This window comes from Mesoplodon mirus (genome assembly GCF_964341445.2).
Source record: "Mesoplodon mirus genome assembly, chromosome: X".
Taxonomy (NCBI): domain Eukaryota; kingdom Metazoa; phylum Chordata; class Mammalia; order Artiodactyla; family Ziphiidae; genus Mesoplodon; species Mesoplodon mirus.
In genome coordinates this window covers 38,631,412-38,654,061 of record NC_138981.1, presented here as the reverse complement: position 1 = coordinate 38,654,061, position 22,650 = coordinate 38,631,412, and the positions used below count along the sequence as shown (strand labels likewise).

At 35.8% G+C, this 22,650-nt stretch overlaps 1 protein-coding gene and 1 pseudogene across 4 annotated transcripts in view; one reads left to right on the top strand and one right to left on the bottom strand.

Moving 5' to 3' along the window:
• The window catches only part of USP9X (ubiquitin specific peptidase 9 X-linked), a 134,119-nt gene that overhangs the window by 13,196 nt on the left and 98,273 nt on the right, over window positions 1-22,650 (bottom strand). For all 3 annotated transcript variants that reach the window (XM_082609007.1, XM_082609006.1, XM_082609008.1), the window contains 12 exons: window positions 19,704-19,812; window positions 19,328-19,474; window positions 18,600-18,746; window positions 17,627-17,849; window positions 15,139-15,359; window positions 12,384-12,574; window positions 8,655-8,828; window positions 5,845-5,986; window positions 3,622-4,375; window positions 3,108-3,231; window positions 2,018-2,243; window positions 1,363-1,492 (listed from right to left, as the gene is read on the bottom strand). In XM_082609007.1, the coding sequence (XP_082465133.1) occupies window positions 1,363-1,492; window positions 2,018-2,243; window positions 3,108-3,231; window positions 3,622-4,375; window positions 5,845-5,986; window positions 8,655-8,828; window positions 12,384-12,574; window positions 15,139-15,359; window positions 17,627-17,849; window positions 18,600-18,746; window positions 19,328-19,474; window positions 19,704-19,812 (2,588 nt within the window). The remainder of the gene's footprint in view (window positions 1-1,362; window positions 1,493-2,017; window positions 2,244-3,107; window positions 3,232-3,621; window positions 4,376-5,844; window positions 5,987-8,654; window positions 8,829-12,383; window positions 12,575-15,138; window positions 15,360-17,626; window positions 17,850-18,599; window positions 18,747-19,327; window positions 19,475-19,703; window positions 19,813-22,650) is intronic.
• LOC309796957 (large ribosomal subunit protein eL33-like) lies at window positions 16,362-16,780 on the top strand (annotated as a pseudogene). Its single transcript has one exon. The product of its transcript is annotated as a large ribosomal subunit protein eL33-like (transcript).

Genomic DNA, 22,650 nt, shown 5'->3' with positions numbered 1-22,650 from the left:
GGATGGAAAAATTCAACCAATTCCCACATCTTCTCCACTAAGTCCCCCACACTCCCCCAATGATGTACTTCCATAGCACTTTGTATTTTCCCCATTATAGCCATAAACATATTTTATGGCAAGTACCTTTTAATTTGCTTCTATACCCCATTAGAAAATAGGTGTCTTATTTATTGCCATGTTCCAAGAACTATAATAAATACAGGTCCACAAATCCCTTATCTGAAATCCTGAGATTCAAACAGCTCTTAACATCAATATAAACAAAGTTCATTCATAAACTTGCTGTGAAAATCTGGCCTGAACTGACAAGAGGCTATTTACAGTCTTCAATCATCCCCTCTCAGTGTGAATATTCACGTGTATGATTACAAAGTGCTGTTTCGGACCCTGCTCTAGGGATGTTACATAATTCAGGGCACATGGGCTATTTTACCTTTCTTAAAACCAAACAGTTCTGAACCACAAAGCATATCTATCTATCTGGTCCTAAGGATTTCGTATTAAAGTTTATAGACCCATATTTGCTTTTAGCAGGGAAATTTTAATTAGATTAGATTATGGACCAACGATGCATGTTTTCTGAACAGGGAATACCTAAAAAGGGAGTTAACAGAGTGAGATTTTTATAAATACCTAAGATTTGGCATTTCTAAGTGTGAAATACAGATTCCCCTTATGCTTGTTTGCGTAAATATTCTTTTCAACTACAAATATGCAAGCATCTCCAGTATGGGAAGGTAAGGGAAAAGACGACAAACGCAAAGTAGAATGTTGCTTATGTTAAAAGGGCCATGGATCAACTGGCGATTGGTAAGTTCATGCACAAAAAACCTGGAATGACAGGGATGTTTGGGTTTAGAACTTAACATAAATAACAGGTAATTTAAGTGAATATTTATATTATCCCCGATTTTAATTTAGTTTACGTCAACAAAAACTTACATACAGACTAAGTCCTTTACCCAAACTTGGTGAGTATTACACATCCATCTGGGACCTTTTGAAAATGTGGATTCCTTGTGTTAGCTCTCAGAATTCTTATTCAGTTGGTTTGGGATGGGGCTTAGGCATCAGTATTTAAAAGAAAAAAAGGTCTAGCACCACTACTTTAGGAGATAAAAATATGATTAAGATACAGATTTTGACCTGTGTCTGGTGCAGAGAGAAGACACATGCATAAATAATGATAAAGTACAAGGTGAAAAGTGCAGTGTAAAAAAAAAAAGTTTCAGATAAAATTCACAATAGGTTTTATGGAACACTGTTTCTATTTTAGACCAGGTTACATTTCATCATGTGACTTACATGACTTCATTACTTAATACATTAAGAGAGAATTATGAAAACTTAAATTCTTACCTAAATTGGCATACATTACAAACAGGTTGAAATACTGCTGTAAATGACGCCCATGCTCTGAAACTTCTCTTCTCAGTAGATTTAGTACTGCTCTTAGTAAGTGATCACTCAGGCTTAAGTTGTCATAAGCCTGTAAAAGATAAAACATTGGTTGTTTTTCAGCAACAAGGTGCAGGTATGATATAATTCTCTTTGCATGAAAAAGGGACATGCACATATACATGTTAAATATAGGCAGAAATTTCTGGAAGGACTGATCACACAAGAAATTATTAAAAAGGGTTGCTTTTTAGGAAAGGGGATGAAGATCCAATGTAGATTTCATTACAGAGGCTTAATACTGTTCTAAGTTTTAACAAATGGAAGTCCATTTAAATTTATATACAATTTATATAACAGTAAGTGTATAACTAAGCCACTGAACGTAACTGAATTAACAGAAAATTCCGTTATGTTTTAAAGAGCCAATAGTCACTATTCACTGCTGGGAAGTACTTTTAATGGAACTCATATAAACACTGAGTTATCGGACTATATGGTTATTACATGCTCATGAACGTTTGTTAGGTAAACATACCTACCAACAGATGCACATATATTTGTGACTTCAACTTCCAGGAAACAGAATTTATTTCTGTTAACTGGGCAAAATTACCTGACTAGAAGGTCCTGGAGATGCAAAAGGTGAAGGACATGGCCCATCTTGCAAGGAAAAATGTGCAATAAAAACTATAAGTTTTGCAAATGCACCTCTCACTTCTGCACTAGGGCACTCCAGAAGGTATTCAGAGAAGCGATTTGAAACATTAAAAAGGACATTGTGAGCAAACCAAAAACGTACATTCTTGCTGTGACGAAGGAGAATACATAATGCATCATACCTAAGACAAAACCAAACAAAAATCTATGAATATCGATTCAGTAACATGTTTCCTATAGTACAGGGATAGGTCTCTATGAACCAAACAAACAAACAAAAAAATCAAAGAACTTCTTTTACTACTGGAGGGAGAGAACCAGCAATGGTAGCTTCTAATACTAATATTAAAAAGATAAATACTATGACTTGGTCTATTCTCACAGAGTGACAAAATAAATAGATGAAAACTTATACAAGCTTCTACAAATCCATGACCAAACTCTTCCTAGGTTCAATAACAAAACAATAATCCCCATTCCCTTAACATCTTACTACTAGAATAGTAAGTAAATATTGTTAAATCGAGGTATTTTAATGGCCTCTAAATTTATACAATTAGAAACTTAAACTCATTTTAAGTTTCTACCTTTTTAATCTATGGCTGAATTTAATCTAGGGAAGCTAAAATGTTAATACTTTTGTGATTAAATAGCTTAGACTTTTAAGTATCATCCTGTAATGTTTTGTACAGAGATGTCAAAGATATGATACAAGGTAACAGAAGCAGAAGCCAACTTCTGAATAATAAAAGGTGGTATTTAATCTCAGTAATTATTTTTTAAAATTTATTTATTTTATACAGGTTCTTATTAGTTATTTATTTTATACATATTAATGTATATATGTCAATCCCAATCTCCCAATTCATCCCACCACTCAGTAATTATTTAAATATGATTTCTCTCACTATTGCTACCAAGATTTTTTAAATTCTGCATTCCAAATCTGAAATGAGATTATCATGGCTTGGAAAAAATAAAGCAGTATATTAAAGAACCAAACCTAATGCCAGTAACAATAGGAATGAAAATTCAAAGCAATGTACCAATCACTGGCAGAGCCACGGACTACTTTCTTGGTGTGAAATCCTGTGGTAAAGAGGAACCTAGCGGCAAGCTGAATACTAATCATAGTGATTTCTTCTGCTTCAGGCAACAGGTGATCTTGCCCTAAAAATAAAATGTAGATTAAAAAATAGTCGAACAAATTTCTGTGCTCAAGCCCCATTTTCATTTTCAAAAACAAATCTGCATTATCAACAATTTTCCAAGTCCTATGTTAAAACCCCTGGGCTACTTATGAAATAATTCTTAGTAGCTCAGTAAAGCACCCTTCAACTAATGCTTGAGTAAAAAAACCAAACTGTTGTAACAAACAAAAGCTCCTCTGTCTCTAAATGGCAAGACAATATATACCGCTCAAAGGTAACAGTCACCTGAAACACAACTTTCTAACAACCAAAAAGAAAGAAAACAAACATGTTGATGCCTGCTAAGAAACCCTGCAAGTAAAAGAAGAGGTATGCTTTATAACTAAGAAGCTAAATTCTTGATACTTACCTGGAGGAGGATTTAAGTAAACACCATTACATGTAAGCAGTTTTTTCATAAACTGAAAATATTCCATACTGTACTGCATTCGGTTATGCATGAACTGCACATTCTGTTTCCGTACACTTCTCTCAATGGCTGATGGCATAATAATCTGATGGGGTCTTGTGGTGATAGCAAGCTCTGATATATACCTTATCAACTCATCACCTTGGTCTATTGTGTCCAATCGTTCATAAAAAAGTATATAAGCATTCCACCACCTTTTCTGGCGCCTGTATGACATGCGCTTCATCATGTGATCAAATACTTCTCCCATGTACTCTCCACCAAAACACTGGTTTTTCATTTCTTCATCGTCATCCATTTTACATTCAGTTACATCTCCATCATCAAATTTATACCAGCGATTTCTCTCGCCATCTCCTCCGTTCCTTTGAATGATGTAAGAGTAGTAATGTCCCCCGCTCGCCTGACCGCTGTGTACAAGCACCCCCACAAGTCTGTATTTCGTGCTTCCTGCTGGCTCACTGTCAGACTGCTCATTCTGTTGTATCAACTGACTCTCTGGGTTTACGTTATCTCCTTCCAGCTTTGCAACACCAGCAACGGTGTAAGGTTCCATGTCCAGTTCGCGAGGAAATTCAAAGTAATCATTAAACTTGATTGCGCATTCTCTTTCCCAGTCATAGTCGAATCGTTTTAGTTGGATAGCGAGAACAGGAGGTAATTTTTTAATAAGCAAGCGCTTTACAGTATCAACCTAAAATGAACAGAGCAAATTACTAGATGTTCTCTCATAATCCACTGCAAAAAAACACAAAATTTAAAACTTTACTATTAAATTCTCAGGATTAATCTGAAATTTTAAGTATAAACAAATACATGATAATGAACATAATCAGAGCATTTGTCGGTTGATATTTTTAAAATGTTCACTAAAACTAATACGAAGCAGCTGATGCCTTTTGCTACAACTTGCAAAAATTAGTGATATAGACATTATTTGCTGTCTGATTTCTATACTGGAAGTGCTATCTAACCATTATCACTTGTTTGATATTTACTGTTATTTTAATGAAGTTTGCTGTGAGCAAACTATAGAAATATAATAGCAGCAGCTAATATTTATTGGGCAATTAGGTACCAAGTTATATGATGCTGTCCAAGTAGTAACATGTTTAATCCTCACAACCCTCCCAACCCTGAAACTTAAGGATGAGAATTAGGAGTAGTAGAGAGAGAACTTGCCTCAAGTCTCAGAGCTGGGAGCGGCAGGGAGTATGGCTTTACAGCTCATGATCTCAACCTCTAGATTTTTTTTTTTTTTTTTTTTTTTTTGCGCGGTATGCGGGCCTCTCACTGTTGTGGCCTCTCCCGTTGCGGAGCACAGGCTCCGGACGCGCAGGCTCAGCGGCCATGGCTCACGGGCCCAGCCGCTCTGCGGCATGTGGGATCTTCCCGGACCGGGGCACGAACCCGTGTCCCCTGCATCGGCAGGCGGACTCTCAACCACTGCGCCACCAGGGAAGCCCTCAACCTCTAGATTTTAATACCTCTCTAAGTGGTATGTAAAGTCAAAACAATACAGGTGACTTACAGGTGAGAGGGCTTGGGAGCCCAGAAAAATACACATTATTTCCCATATGTACGCGTAAATTGTCTCTCCTAAAGAACTGTTAAATGCCCACAGGCAAAAACCAATCAAGTAAGTCTAAAAATCTGATCCAAGTGGTTTAAAAAACACAGGTGGTAGAAGAAATCTTTTGTGGCTAAATAAAGTAATTAACGGTTTGGCTTCAGCAAACTTCTTGGTCTTGGGTAGCAACTCTGGACATGAGAGGAGAAATGTTTTCCTCTGTGAGCTCTGTAGCTTTGAGGAGTTCAAGAGCAGGTTGGTTGAATATGGATGAAAAATGCCTGTATAACTCAGACAAGAGACTGATATTAAGCTACTATGACCTCTAAAGTGATTCACTCTTATCTTTACCTGTTTTCCCTAGCCCTTCTGGCACTATTTTCTCTCAATTGTCTTTACCTGACAAACCTTTCTCTCAATCATCTTTACCTGACAGACCTTTAAGTCAGTTATCTTAGCTACTCTGTTACCACTATAACAAAGCAGGGTAGGGAATAAAGAGGGTGAATTTTGAGAACAAACAAAAACAACCATTCTTCCAAACCCATTAAATGTAATCATAATTATTTTAAACAAAACTGGGCAATTCATACCTTTTTATTGCATTTTTCACAATGATAAGCATTTGCACCTTCTAATAAATCTCCTTTGACATATTGTTCCAAAGAATCAAGAAGATTTTGGTGATTTCTAATGTCTACATTCAAAGTCGTAAAAGATTCTTCACACTCGTATCTAAAGATATTATTTAAGAAATGATCAAAGAGAATTTATTCCTTAGTTTTCTAAACATCTTATTTAGTTACGGACTCAATGAAAACTACTGTTGCAATTTTTATAACACAAAACCCGTAAGTCATAAAATGTTACCAATAAATGACAGTTACCATTTATGGGTCACTTATCCTCTGCTGGGCATACATTAGGTTGTTTACACACTACACATAACAGGTGCTTTGTCTTCATGACAGATATTTCTCTATCACCATCTCCACGTCAGAAATGAGGGAAGTGGGGTTCAGAATGTGAATTTGGTCAAGATTACTAGGTGAAATGGTGTTTTCAAGCTAGCTCTGTCTGGTTTCACAGCTCAATCTCTTTATAGTCTACCATGCTGCTTCTGCCATCATCTGTTTAGATCTATTAATGAGCTGAATTTTTAAATGTTTCTCCTCTTCTATAATGGAAACCTTACTAAAGCACAAGTTTGAACACACAAATGAATACGGGATAAGCCATGTGAATAGGAGCCACAATCCCACCTTGTGGCAATTTTCTACCAAAGGAATTTTCAGATTTCTGGTGAGACATATTCATGCATTTAGAACATGGGATGTGAGGAATTCATTCTCAACCATTAAATTCATTCACTCAACAAATACACTGAGTGCCTACCACGTTTAAAGCCCCGTGGGATAGTCAATGTTTAAGACAGCCCCCCATATTTAGGGCTTTTCAATTTTGTTAGGGGAAAAGGTACACAAATAAAGGCATTTATAAGTGACATGAATGGAATATGAAGTATTAAGCAAACTGTTACTATAACTGGGGAACAGCCCATAGAAGAGAAAAGAGAAATTAGATTTTATGATTCCAGTTAAAAACTAGGACATTTGAAGCTGAGAAGTCAGCAAAGTTTTTCTGTAAAAAGGCCAGATAGTAAATATTACAGGCTTTTTGGGGCCATGAGGTCCCTATGGCAACTACTCAACTCTGCTGTTATAGTGAAAGCGGTCAGACAGTAAGTAAAGGAGTATGTTCCAATAAAACTTTACAAAAACAGATGCAGGGCTGGATTTGACCTATGGTCCATAGTTTGTTAACCCCTGCTCTTGATAAATACATACCCTAAAACAGATTGTCTCAGGACCCTTTGTGTAACCTTCCAGCATATAACAAGACTAATTTAGTTGTGGAATAGGTATTTGAACTTTAGGGATTTTACTTAAGATCATGCTCTCTGGACATTTTCACTTGGCAAAGAAAATCAATAATTTCCAAATAATTTTGAAAACTATCTAAAACAAACCAAGAAAATCTGACCAAAACAGATGACCAGAAAATTTTATTTTTATCAGTAATTAAAAACAGGAGGTTAAAATGACAATTTTATTGTCCACCTAATGCACAAGGTCTTTCAAAAGGATCAAAAGTTGCCCAGTCTCAAGACGGGAATAAAGACACAGACCTACTAGAGAATGGACTTGAGGACACGGGGAGGGGGAAGGGTAAGCTGGGACGAAGCGAGAGAGTGGCATGGACATATATACACTACCAAACGTAAAATAGATAGCTAGTGGGAAGCAGCCGCATAGCACAGGGAGATCAGCTTGGTGCTTTGTGACCACCTGGGGGGGATATGTGGATATATGTATAGGTATAGCTGATTTACGTTGTTATACAGCAGAAACTAAGACACCATTGTAAAGCAATTATACTCCAATAAAAACATTAAGGAAAAAAAAAAGTTGCCTAGTCTATGCAAACAATTTTATGGCCTCATTCAGAATGAGCAGTTTAACATTTACATATAGTATTAGCACTCCCTCAATCATTTCCCTGTGTTCAAAAATAAAGCACATACACACACAACCTATGACTGCATATAATGCTGTTTAGACTTGCAGAAAATACTATCCTACTGTGATTGTCTGGTGAGAAGGGATTTCAAAGCAACATTAATTGACAACATACAAGAGAAGTTCCAAAGTAAAACTTCCATACAATAGGCATAAACATGTATCTATCACTAATGAACTTTAATAGTTATTTAACTATTTTCAATAAGAGCCCTTAATCAACTTCCCCTTTAAGAAAACCAAAAAACAAAAAAAACCCCAAAACCAATTTGTTTAGTCAACTTTTGCTATAAAGATTTTGTGTGGGAAACATACCTTAAAGACAATGACAGTAATCAATGCTATTCTATTATCAAAAAGTCAGTATTTCATTTGTATAGGAAATAGTGCTCCATGCCTGTCATCTTCTAAACTTAACATATTTATAATATTATAACTATTTTAATTCTAAGATAAAGGGCAAATTCATAAGCAATACCTGTAGCTATGCAAAATGCCATTTTATTTTCTTAGGCATGATCATACAAAAGAACGTGTAAGAGTACGAAATAGTAAGAGCTTAGGTGGAGTTAAAGGAACCAAATATTATTTGACAAAAACAAACAGACCCATAAAGTTCATTGAGACTTTTCTGTACTGTTAAACTTCATTGTAATAAAATGAGAAAACAAACAACCCCCCCCCCACAGTAGTAAGGTATGTGCAATATGTAATTCATCCAGCCTCAGGTATTTAGTAATCGGTAGCGTACTTCACTTTTGTACATAACTAATAGTAAAAATAAACAGTACAACATACACTTTAAGTATGAAATTAGCACTTACCTATGTGGGCAGCCTTGGCAAATCTTCTGATCAGCAAAGGAACCTCCTAAAACTTTACTTAGCATAGCTGGGTGTCCTAAGGCTTTCAAAGCTTCATCTAAGCTATCCACCAATGAATTAAAAAATTCTAAAGCATCATGTTGTTCACGAAGATTAACAGGCTCACCCCAAAGCCTAAGAAATGAATGGAGTAAAATATGTAATGTGCGACACTCCCAAAACAATATATACAATATATTTTTCAGGAAAAAAGCAATACAACCACAAATGACACCATAAAAACTGAGATTTTATTCCTCAACTACAGGAAGTAGAAAAAAACAAATGCTGTTTATGTATTATCGATTGCTGTGGGGAAGAAAGTGAGATTCATAGTAAAAGTGGTACTTCAGTGGGGAAGAAATACCATGAAACTACTGGTGTGGCTGGATGGACAGTATAGCTCCAGGAAGGATGGTTTCTGTAGGTAATATAGTATAAGCATGCATTTTGAATCCAACTGAAGATGCTGTTAAAATTGGGTGGCTGATCTCACTCTTACGTAGATAATTACTACTTCATTTCTTTAACTTTGCTTAAATTTGGGTTACAGATACAGTGCAAAGATAATATTTACTCTTAATTAAATTGACTTTTCTGATCGAAAAGAGAAAGGTTTGACTTGTTTTACAGTTCATCTCTTTTGAATAATCTGAGGATTTAAATTAGGCAAATCAATCCCGAGAAAAGAAAATAACAATTATGTGAATGACAAAATGAGAAGTGATACTAATAAAACCTAGGCACTGCTGGAAACTATGACATCTAATTTTGTATTTATAGAGTAATATACATTGAGAATATAAGTGAATTCATTCAAGCAACAGATATGACAAATGTATTTTAAGTATGCAAGAGGAACTGTCTTTTAATAAACTCCTTTGTAACACTTTTACTATGTAGCAAATAATCTCAGCCTAATTACATTTCAGCTGTTAAATTTGCATATAGTGAATTCGAAATCAAATATATCACTTGTTAAAAGATATTTTACAATGAAGAGATTTGTTAAGACACCAAGGGATCAAAGCTAACGTCACCAATAATCAGATAAACTGATACCATGTGCCTCTGAATGCAATGCAATGAGAAGCATATAACATCATCACCTATGTAGTTTTCTTGCCAAAAAGTTTAACTTGAATCTAATCATGGGGAAATAATCACACAAATCAAGGAAGTACCATAAAGGTCATGACAAGTTAGGGAGATTATTTTAGAGAAGACTAAAGAGGTAACAACCAAATTCTTGTGATTCCTTCTAGGATACCAGTCTGGAATTGGAAAAAAAAAAGTTAGAATATTTTGGGGAAACTGAAATACATATTGATGAATATCAGGCGTTACTAAATATTAAATTTCATGCATGTGATAATTGTATTAAACACTACGTAGGAAAATGTCCTTATTCTTAGAGGATACATGTTGAAGCATGTAGGGGGGTTAAAGTGTCATATTTGCAACTATTAACTCGTTTAGAAAAAACAAACAAAAACCAAAACCCAAGTATACATGTAAGTAAATATGGCAAAATATTAACAATTGGTAAATTTGGGTAGAGACTATATATCATAAAGGTGATTATTATACTACTTTACCTTTTCTGTTGGTTTGAAATTATTCAATATAAAACATCGGGGGTGGGAAATGTGGTTAACGAACCCACACGTATCTACAGTATATTATGTGTCTAAAGTGTGGATAATCCACAAGTGCTAGTCTGGACAAACTGCGAGCTCCACTAGCATAGGGAGTAATTAACCGAGAAGTCAAAAATTCAAGTGATTATAAGATAAGCAATAACTATGACTGAATGACAAATTTTAAGACAAACGCTCAAACAGCTTGAGAGTAATTTGGAAGACGAAGAACAGAAATGCTAAAAGCCTTATGGCAGAGACGAGACAAGCTAGAGAAAGAATGAGAACAGGAATAGTCAGAGAGGAAGATGAGAGGTGTTGAGAGGTGATGGGACCAAAAGAGCAAAAGCAGAGCTGGGAAGCAGGGTGGTGCATGCAAGCAATAAGTATGGATTAAGTAGGGGGCCTAGTTAGAGGAATTTATACGGTGAGTCACAGGGAGGTCACTGTATTATAAAACAGTGGTTTCAAGAGAAATCTAAGTAGTATCCTTGTAGGTAAAAGGGGAGCTGCTCTGATTGAAGCAGGGAAGGTGGACGAGAGTGGCAGTGTCAGGTGACCCATTGCTTCCCCTGCTCTCAGCTGTCTGGGAGATACCTTGAAGGGATTCTAAGGAGTATTATTTAAGGGAATTCCCTGGTTGTCCAGTTGTTAGGACTCCGTGCTTTCAATGCAAAGGGCTCAGGTTCAACCCCTGGTTGGGGAACTAAGATCCCACAAGCCGTGCAGTGTGGCCAAAAAACAGAAAAAAAAAAAAAAAAAAAAAAAAAGTATTATTATTTAAAAAACCCAATGCTATGAAAGATTATAGCATTCTCATACACAGTACAGATATGTGGTTGTACTACAGTATTTTAGCACAGTGCACAACATGATAGGCGATGATAAAAAAAAATGAAATAAACGAAGCCAGAGAAATAAGATCAAGCCATAATCGAAGATTTTAAAAAAAATTAACAACAACAACAAAACCCAACGTATTTATCGCACCTTTCCTATAAAATTGTACATTAGAATAGCCAAAGAGTTGCTATGGGGAAGTTTTCCTTTATAGATCTCCTCTAGCTAATGAATGAAAGAATGATAAAATTAGAATGTTGCCATTATGTAATCCTGATGAAATGCTGCATTTAGGCAATGATGATCAATGGCTATTATAAGACAGACAGACAGACATTATGTACTTCTCCTCACTGAGGTCATCGTTATCACCTACGAAGCAAGCCTTGTCTATCCACTCCAAAAAAGAAAAATCACACCTGAATTTGATCAAGCCTCTAGATCTCACTACCTATTTATATGACATACAGGGGACTGAGGAAAACAGAAAACACCACAGGGATCCCATCAATAAAATCCAGATGGGAAAATTTACAGAGCTAACTACCTGTTTTTTTTTTTTTCTCCCAAACAAATAACTACAAGGGTGAAAAAAGACTAGAAGAGACTAAAGAGTCAAGTCAACATCTGCAGCATATGGACTTCACTTGGATCATGATTTCAAAAAATTTATAGTAAAAAACAGTTATGAGGTAATTGGGTAAAATCAGACATTGACAAGGATATTAAGGAATTTTTATAAGACATGATAATAGTATCATGGTCATGTTAAAAAAAAGACGTTAGAGATACACACTGACACACTTATGGATGAAATTATGTATTTGCTTCAAAACAATCTAAAAAGTAGATGGCAGTGTAGATTAAATAAGATTGGCCATGAGTTGACAATTGTTGAAGTTGAGTGATGAATACATAAGGGTTCATACTCTTCTCCCTACTTATGTAAATAGTAGAAGCTTTCAAAATAAAAAATTATTAACATCTTAAGAGACTAAAGAATGCTGCCTCTTACTATGACACTTTCTACCTCCTTTGGGGACAATGAGAAAACAAACCTAACTAGGAAGTAAAGTTTGATTATTACTACTGCTTAAATATTAAACATAAAAGTGCCTTCCAGTATAGGTTTTAGAAGTTTAATGTTAGTGTCATGAGATAGTCATAAAGGTTTAAGCAGTATCCCAATTACTATTCATCCATATCTTACCTGAACTGTTTCCAAAATCCTCTGGGCACATAGTACTGTAGTCGAGAAGCAGCTAAATGACCAAAGATGACCTGAAGGTATCTTAAAACACCAATATTGTACTCTTTCCTATCTTCTGTTTTACTTAATGCTGGTTTCTCTTCAAATTGTTGAGGGTATCCAAATACATCATCTCTGGGATCAACATTGCTCTAGAAACCAAAAGTTATCATTAATGAGCTAACCTAACTTCAAAGTAGAGTAAAAATATGTTGAGACAAATGCTAAACGATTAGTGAACAAATCACCTGTACTTCTATTTATTTCCAAAGCACTTAACTTTCAATTTATAAATTTTAGTTTACAATATCAGTGTTTATATCCCCACCCCTTTCACTAAGAGTTGTCATAAAGGAATAACCCTCACTAAGTATCGTAGAGGTAGGTAAATATAGCAAAATACAGTAAAGTGATTAACTTAGACTGAACTGGACACAAATGCAGGCTTTGCTACTTATAAGCTAAGTAACTTTGAGCAATTAAGTGCCTCATGTGTAAATGGGTTAACACATTCTTCATGTAGCTGTTGTGAGGATTATATGAGACAATGTATATAGAGTGCTCGGACTTGTAAACATTCAATACAATATACGTATTAAGATTAGTAGTACTCTTCAACAAATGGTGCTGGAAAAACTAGATATCCATATGCAAAGGAATAAGGTTGGACTTTTCCCTAACACTATACACAAAAATTTACTCAATACAGATCAAAGATTTGAATGTAAGAGCTAAAACTATGAAACTCCTAAAACATAGAGCAAAAACTTCATGACATTGGATTTGACAATGATTTATCGGGTATGACACCAAATGCACAGGCAACGAAAGAATAGAGACATACTGGACCTCATGAAAATGAAAAAGTTCTGTGCAAAGAAATTGGAACCCTTGCACACTGTTGGTGGGAAATGTAAAATGGTGCAGCCACTGTAGAAAACAGTTCCTAAAAAAATTAAAAATAAAACTATCAAATGATCCAGCAATTCCACTTCTGGGTAAAACACCCAAAAGAACTTCAAGAAAGGTCCTGAAGAGATATTTGTATACTCATGTTCAGAGCAGCATTATTCACAATTTTGAATTCCACCGAAAGGTGGAATCAGGGACTTCCCTGGCAGTCCGGTGGTTAAGATTCTGTGCTCCCAATGCAGGGGAAGCGGGTTCGATCCCTGGTCGGGAACTAAGATCCCGCAGGCCGCGCCGTGTGCACCACCCCCCACAAAAAGGTGGAAGCAACCCAAATGTCCACTGATGAATAAATGGATAAACAAAATGTGGTATATACATTCAAAGGAATGTTATTCAGCCTTTAAAAGAAAGGAAATTCTGACACATGCTATGAAATGGTCGTTACGTTAAGTCAAACAAGCCAGACACAAAAAAACAAATATGGTATGATTCCACTTATATGAGGTACCTAGAATAGTCAAATTCATAGAGATGGAAAGAGAATGGTGGCTGCAGAACTCTGTGTGGGACGTGGATGTAGAAATAGACAATGTCCAGTCCCTGCCCACGAGAAACTTAGTCTAGGGAAGGAAAAAAGCACACAGGCAAAAAACCAAAACCAAAATACCCCACAGTGCAATGGGGTGCCGAAACAACACAGAGCAGAGGGTACCATGAGAGCAAAGTTGAGACACCTTATTTGAACTGTATCATACTTTGTCTGCTGGTACAATTAGCTATCTCTACTGTGCTTAACTCAACAACCTAGAGAAGTGATGAATCAGAGAACTAGAATCTGAACTCCAATTTTCACCCAGAGCAGTGGTTCTTAACCAGGTATATGGTGTGAGCAATGCCTATGAAACTTCTTAAAAAAGTAAAAATGCTCAGACCCCAATCCCTGGATGATGCGGTTCAGCAGACCTAGGGAAGAGTTGGGGTCTAGTGTATGTTTCAGAAGCCCTCCCTGTAAGTGATAAACTACCTCAGAGCAAAATAGTTCGGTGACTGAAGAGAGGGAATGAGAAAAGAACCATTTAAGATATTTACTACAATCAGAGCATGCTCTGGCTTCTCTCTTCAGCTCTCACCAACACAACACCATGAGTGGGAAAAGGTCAAATAAAAACAAAGAAATACAGGGTGGACACAAACATGACCACAGCTTAAATCTGGCCATAGCCTCTTCTTTAAAGAACCATGCCATAGTTATGTCAACTCTGATCCACCACTACAACCTAATTTTTTCACAGCTTTATTCTGCATTGCATACTTGGTAGGAGCCTAAATTCTGTTACAAGTAGAAGTTTATTTCCTAAGCAAAAATAGTTATGATCTGGGAGAAATGCAAAAGTAATCTAAAAGTAAGCACAGACAATGAAACTGGCATAGCACATATCTTGGCATAAATAAATGGAGATACATAATTAAAATATCAAACAGAAAAGTAAAAACATAATTTAGACTATTACTAAAAATGAAGATTCTTATCATTATACAAACTCTAAATTATACCAAACCCCCAAAAGTGAGTACATTAACTGTTGCTTTAAAACATATAAACTATCATAAAAACTAACTGTAGTTGCAAGTCTAGTAGGTAGTGAGCACTATGTCGAGGTAGCAGTCTGTGCCAGGAGATTCTAGCTTTATTTTCAAATATTTGCCAACAGGTCCAGTGAAAGTCTAACGCTTTCTAGGAGAACAACAGTATCTCGTATCAGAACTTCAAACACAGAAAACAAAAATGCTAAATAAAATTTACCTCGTTGTCCTGCTTCTCATCCCCAGACATATCATCATCTACATCACTACCTGTGCCTTCAATTGCAAGAATACCATTCCTAATGGACGGAATCATGTAGAGTTGCTGAATCACAGAATTCATATAACAAGTAGCACCAGCGTTTTTCAGCCCCACAAATCCTTTTGGTGGGCGGGGTCCAACAGGTGGCAGATATTCCCACTCAGTAAGTGCTTCACAAGCTGAGAGAAGACAAGAGATTCTTGTAGTACAAATAAAAACATTTTGTCCACTTTAGACTTTATTAAGCCGATAAATTAACATTACCAATTCCACTACTCCTATAGCCACCTGAAGTAGTGCTCTAGGCATGCATTTCACCCTCAACAAATCGAAGATACACAGCAACACATACCACTATATAGATTTTTACCCCACCATCTATGAACCCATGCTTTATCTGATGTTGCTTCTATGGCAGTCTCACAAGATGGTACAAGGCTAATTTCTACATGTTAGCTTTATTATAACTTAGTCATTCTGAACGTTAACTTCTACTTTTATATGTTTTTTCAAGTGCCTTCAAACTCCTTCTGGCATGAAATGTTATACAAATATATCAACATATGATAGCTTACTAAGTTTTAAATAATCCTAAGATATCACCTGGGTTCACATCCAGGTTCTGATGCTTAGCAACTCTTTCATCTTCACGCAAGCCTCTGTTTCCTTCTTAATAAATGTAGTAATAAGAGTAACACGTGCTTTGCCTATAATCACCATGTTATTTTGAGGAGCTAACGAGATACTGGATTTGAGTTCTGTGAGAACTGTACATCACTGCCCATCTCCCTCTACCTAGTATAAACCTGGAAACAATGTAAATATCATCATCTATAAGACCAATTAAATTATATAGTATATTGAACTGAAAGGTAGAAAGGTATATAGCTAATAAATGGATTTAGATAAATATTTACGTGTTGATAGGAAACAATCACAGATACATTAAGGGGAAAACAAAGTGAAGAACACTGTGCACTCCATACCAATCTGTGGTTAAAAAACTAAACAAACAAACAAAGATTTTATATGTGGATTTTGCATACTCAGAGATTCTGGGAGGATAGACATGAACTGAAGGTAACGGTTACAGCTATCAAAGGGGACCAGGGGAATGGAATGGGCAGGAAAAATGTTTTAGAATACATCCTTCTCTGGTACTTGAAATTTTTACCACACAAATGTACTACTTAAAAACAAGCAGCCTTTCTCTTTCTGCCATCTTGGAGCCTGTGGAGGAGTGCTGGGAACAGGACTTCTAAAACAGCAAATAGGTCTGGAAGGCTGTGGTCCAAGGCTCTATTTTTGCTGGCTATAAGCAGGATCCTGTGAAACCAGAGGGTTCCTCTTCTTAAAACTGAAGGTGTTTATGCCCAAGATGAAACTGAATCCTACTTGGGCAAGAGATGTGCTCATGTGTACAAAGCAAAGAACAACAGTGACTCCTGGTGGCAAACTGAACAAAACCAGAAGAATCTGGGGAAAGGTAACTTGTGCTCATGGAAACAGTGGCTTGGTTCGTGTCAAATACCAAAGCAACCTTCCTGCTAAGGCCATTGGCCACAGAATCTGTGTGCTGCTGTACCCCTTGAGGGCTTAAACTTATTGAAAACTAAATAAATAAAAGTGTGGATTTGTTTAAAAGCAAACAAACAAAAACCCTCACCCTACTATATACAAATTTGATAGAATAACTGTCTAACGTTTTAAGAACTTTAATCAGAATCTCCTAAAATGTTATTAAAAAGTCTTTATATTCCAAAATACAACATATCAAAAAATAATTTGACATGTTCTTAAAAATTTACTATAATCAATTATATTCTTAAGCTTTGCAGATAAATGGTTTTCTCCTAAAACAGAACAGCCTCCAGTGTGGTTTGCTTTCTTATTTCTGCTGTCTCAGTCATTTTATATTGCCCTCATCCCTTCTGAGCTTCAGTTCTATATCAGTAAGATCTACAGTCTACAGTCTATTTCATGGGCTTCATGTGAGCATTAACTGAGGACCAAGGGCACTAAAATGTTATCTTCTCACATTCTTATCTTTAAAACCAGATTCTCTTAGAACTCATATGAAAATAACATTAAAGAGCTTCTAAAGTGAGGGCCTGAAAAGGTTTTCCAACGCATGTAATTTGAATTTTTAAGTTTGAACTCTGAAATTTATTTTGACTGCTTATTATTCTGGAGTTTGGATTTTATTCCAGATTTGACTGAAATGAAATTTACTTTGTTGCTCAATACTTGTACCACTTACAGGAAGACATTTAACAAACATCTGAAAACTTTTCTACATTAAGACTCATTGCTTGTAATGGTCTTAAATGTTATACTAGTTGCTGAAAGAAAGGAAAACATGAGTTGAAGATGTTTACTGAAAGGAAAACAGAATTTGAACACATTAGAGAACTGTCATCAGAACTTTGTATTTTAAAATACTTACTAGTTATTGCTGTGCCAATGTAGTACATTTCAGTCAAAGAATCTACTATCTGTTTGAGGTTCCTCACACAGCCAACAGCTAATGCTACAAGTAACTCAAAGCCTGCATTAATGGTAGCTGGTGAACTACAGACTGGAATAGCCTGTTCAGCTGGCAGTTCTCCATTTCTCATATACTGTAGGTAAACATTGGATGCAGGGAAGATGAAATCATCAATTAATTCCTACAAAGTTGAAAAACGGATTATGTATTAGCAATGATACATATTTATATAAAAATACATGTGAGGTTATATATGCGTATGGGTGTGTATTTTTTTTAAAGAAAGAAATGTCTCTTGGAAGGAAATAATGTTAAATTAATTGTCAGAATTCAAGATTTCATTACATTTCAGAAAACTTACTTGGATTTTCTAATAAAAAGATCCCACTTCAAAACACTATTTACTACAATTAACAAACAAACCCAATTTCTCAGGTTAAAAACTCATCAAGGATGACTTGACTGTAGCACTTAACAAAAATTCACATTAAGTAAATTTACTCTTTTAATCACATGTATACCAAAGCTCATTTTGAATAAAAATTAAATGTCCTAAAATGATACTATTTGTTTCCTTGAGTTACCACGTATGTGAAAAAACTCATCAAAGAAACATGGTAAACATGCACAGTCTTACATAATAGAGGTCTGTCTCATTCTGAATAGTCTGATAAAAAGTTCAGATTTTCTAAACAGAAAAATTAAATAGTGCTTACTTACTTCACACAGTACTGAAATTTTATTCATGTACAAAATTTAGAAATGATATTTTAAAAGTTACTGTAACCTCTATATTCTTTAAAAGTGGAAAAGAGAAATGATAAAGAAAATACACCAAAGACATGATACCATAAATTAACCAGACAGATTTGCTAATAAACATGTAGAACGTTAATGATACACAGCTTAGGACCAAGCCAACAGAACTTACCTTAATGAGATTAGCACCTCCTTTTTCACAACCAATATGATATTTTTTCTCAGGGGTTTGAAAGGCCAGTAATTCTTTTGTTACCCCAAGGTGGCCTTCCAAGATTGTCTCTTCAACACCTGTTTCACCTGTTCTTTTAACATCATCCTGCCAAAGAAAAATATCAAATGCCTAACTTATGAAAGGGCGGTGAGATGTCAGAACAAGAGTGAGCTAGACAGAGGCAATTCCTTCAAATCTTTCCATTCTAAGCGATTTTTTCTCTTCAGAACTTTCTAGAAGTAGGCTTTACAAACTAGTAGAAGAAATGCTAATCTGAAGGCTAAAAGATACCAATCTCTTCGGAAATAAATTCTCATACAACTCTAAGTAAAAAGTATCAGGTGTTAAGATCAAAAGTTAAATTAAGTGCTAGTCTATCAGACTCATTTTTTGATGAAAACAATTCAAGAATACTTTTTAAAAGATGAAAATTTGCAAAATAGGCCCATTTTAAAATGGAAGAAGCTGAGTATCAGTGTTTCAAGTCTTAAAGCAAGGCATCTGACAAAACTACTTACGCATTCATTCTGTGAATCATGAGTTAGTAATATCCACCAACACAGAGTATATTCTTTGGTCCTTTTTATTACTCTTTGTTTTTCATTTAACCAAAATGCTCAAAACTATAAACTATTAATAAAATATCGTATTTATTGATGATAAACACAGAATTAAATGCAACTTACCCTAATTCTTTTAAGCCAATCAATTTCATTATTGAGAAGAACTTCAGCATTGGGTATATTAATATTACTATTGTAAGCATAATTAAGAAGGTGCCTTAAAAGAGTAAAGTAGTCGCCTGAATGTTTAGCTCTCTCTCTGGCTGTGCTCTGAAACAATAAAGTAGAATAATATGAATTTACATATCCATGCTCAGAATCCACTTTTTAAAATCCAGAATTAACTAGAGTAAATGACTAACATAGGATGGGAAATTACTAATATTTAAAAAATAAATATAGACTGCTCTAACTTTAATACAAGCTAAAACCATAAATTCTTGACTGTTCCATGTACAAGAATGAATCACAATGATAAGTATATTAGAAAATGTCTCACCCCCAAAACGGTGAAGAGCAGAGTAATGAAGAAAAGTAAAGGCCTGTGTCCCATGCAACATCTGGTGCACATTAAAAAGAACTGCTCCTGTGCCACCTGGCGAACAGTTCTGAAAAAAAAAAAGGTTTCACATTTAATATATTATCTTCATGAAGAAAAAGAAAAAAAAAGATTCCAACACTGTCTCTCGGGGTGGGGGTGGGGTGTTAAGGGGTAGGTAAATTGAAAGTAAAAATACAAGAATACATAACACCCCTTTAAGCAGCAACGTTTAACAGATGAACTTAGGCTGTGTGTCAAGAACTAAAACCTCAAATTGTCACTGAAGAGTTCAAGGGATACCTTCTAACACCCCTTTCTTGGAACAGGCTGGAAATGTTCCTCTAGGTATAAGAGTTATACAGTAAGCCTTAAGCATCTTTTGGGCATTCCATAGAATTATTCCATTGTGCTCTGGAGCGAACAACTCTGTACAAATTCTGTTGCAACTACACAATAAGGATGCTGCTGCAGATGTCCCTGATATTATACTAGTGATTCCCAAAGCATGTTACCCAGATCAGCAGCATCAGCAGCATCTGAGAACCTGTTAAAAATGAAATTTCTCAGGCCCCAGCAACCTGTGTTTTAATAAAACCTTCAGGTAATTCTAACGTGTGCTAAAGATTGAGAACAACCGTATTATACAACATTCTATGATTACCCATGCGAAAAACTTGTCTCTGGTCACAGTACTGGGAATTTTACCTGAGCATCACGGGTCTCTTAAAAAATATGTATACTATACAGATCTCACTAGAATAAAGGCTCCAAGAGGGCAAAGACATCATCTATTTAGTTTACTACTGTGCCTCCAGAATGAAAAATGATGTCTGGCATATAACAGGTGCTAAGAACCAGTTACCAGATGTATAAATACTGTTTGTTTACAAGATGGAGGTCTGTCTCCATTAGAAAGTAAGCTCTTTCAGGGCAGGGCTTTGCTTTGTTGAAGCATGAGTTCCTGGCACCTAGAACAACATCTGACATACGGAAGATGCTCAAAAAGTATCTGCTAACGAAGCATTTGTCTATCGTACAGACATTACAAACTACATTTGGTGAATAACTATGTTTCTGCCAATGTGCTAGCTGATAGACAGCTTAGAAATTTTTAGTTCAATGTAAGAACTTGACAGTATACATTCTGTGTACTAACCTCCCTCCTGGATATTTTTTAGGTTTCTGAAACCTGTACATGGTCCTATAAACCATAGGGACCTTTAGAAGCTTTGTGGGTTAGGTTTAGTGGAATTCAAATAAACTGACATCAGGAGTACTTGGTTTTGTTGGGGAGAAGGTCCATAACTTTTACCAGATTTTCAGAGGTATACGTCATTCATACTGCCCTAGTTTATTTTTAAAAAGTTAGGTATGCGGCCCAAATAGAGTGAGGGTCTATAAAGAGTTGATGCTTGTCAGTTCCTGATGAACCCTCCCCTCACACATGCAGACTTCGGTAATGCTTCAAAAGAAACACATCTACTAAAAAATACTGTTGCCTGTATCTTCACAACATACTAAAAATTTGATCATTTCTCACCACTTCTACTATTGCCATACTTCCAGACTCTCTCATCTTTTATTTGGATTAATGAAATAGTCTAAGTGCCTTTCCTGCAAAGCAACCAGAATAAACTTAAAATGTTAACTCAGAGCATATCATTCTTCTGCTCAAAACCCTCCAATGGGGGACTTCCCTGGTGGTCCAGTAGTTAAGACTCCATGCTCCCAATGCAGGGGACACAGGTTTGATCCCTGGTCAAGGAACTAAGATCCCGCATGCTGCGGCAAAAAAACCAACCCCCCCCCAAAAAAAACCCAATGGATTCCCATCTCACTTAGGGTAAAAGTTAATGTCTTTACAATGATCTATAAAATCCTTACAGGCTGCTTATTGCCTCTCTGGCCTCACCTCCTACAACTCCCCCACCTCTGCTGTTCCAGCCACACTCGGCTCCATGTTGTTCTTTACATGTCAGGCATGTTCCTGCCTTGGAACATTTGCATCTGTTGTTTCTTCTGCTCACACTTCCCCCGGGGCGGGGTGTGTGTGTGTGTGTGTGTGTGTGTGTGTAAAGCTGGAATTTGGGATTAACAGACTACTACATATAAAATAGATGAACAACTAGGACCTACTATATAATACAGGAAATACAGTATTTTGTAATAATCTATGATTGAAAAGAATCTGAAAAAAATATATATATATGTATAACTGAATCACTGTGCTGTACACCTGAAACACTGTAAAGCAGCTATATATACTTCAATTAAAAAATAAAAATTAAAAAAATATATATTTGGTCATTCAGATGACCAAAATGTGTATTTCTCATATAAAAATAAAATAAAATTTAAAATGAAATATGATGGAGGTGTTAGCTAACCTTAGGCTATGGTGGTAATCATACTGCAAGATATGACCGTCAAATCAACACTTTGTACACCTTAAAGTTACAGTTATATGCTGATTATATCTCAATAAAGCTGAAGAAAATAAAAAAATACAATTTAAAATGAAAAACAAAACACAAAACACTCCCACCCAAAAACCCAACACACTTCCCCCATTAACTGCATGGATCACTACCTCACTCTTTCAGAGCTCTGTTTAAAAGGTCACCCTTCTCTGGGAAGTCTTCTCTGACTATCTTACATGAAACTGAACTCCAATGACCCTGCCTCCCCACTCATCCCCATTCCTGATTTATTTCTCTTGATAGCATTTATTGATATAACATACTATATATTTTCCCATATGTCTTCCCTTCCCACTCCCTATCCCCTTTAGTACAGACTCCAAGAAGGCTGACATTTTGTCTGTTTTGTTTACTGCTATATTCCCAGTAGCTAGAACACTGCCTGGTGCATAATGGGTACTTGATAAATTATTCATCAGTGAGAC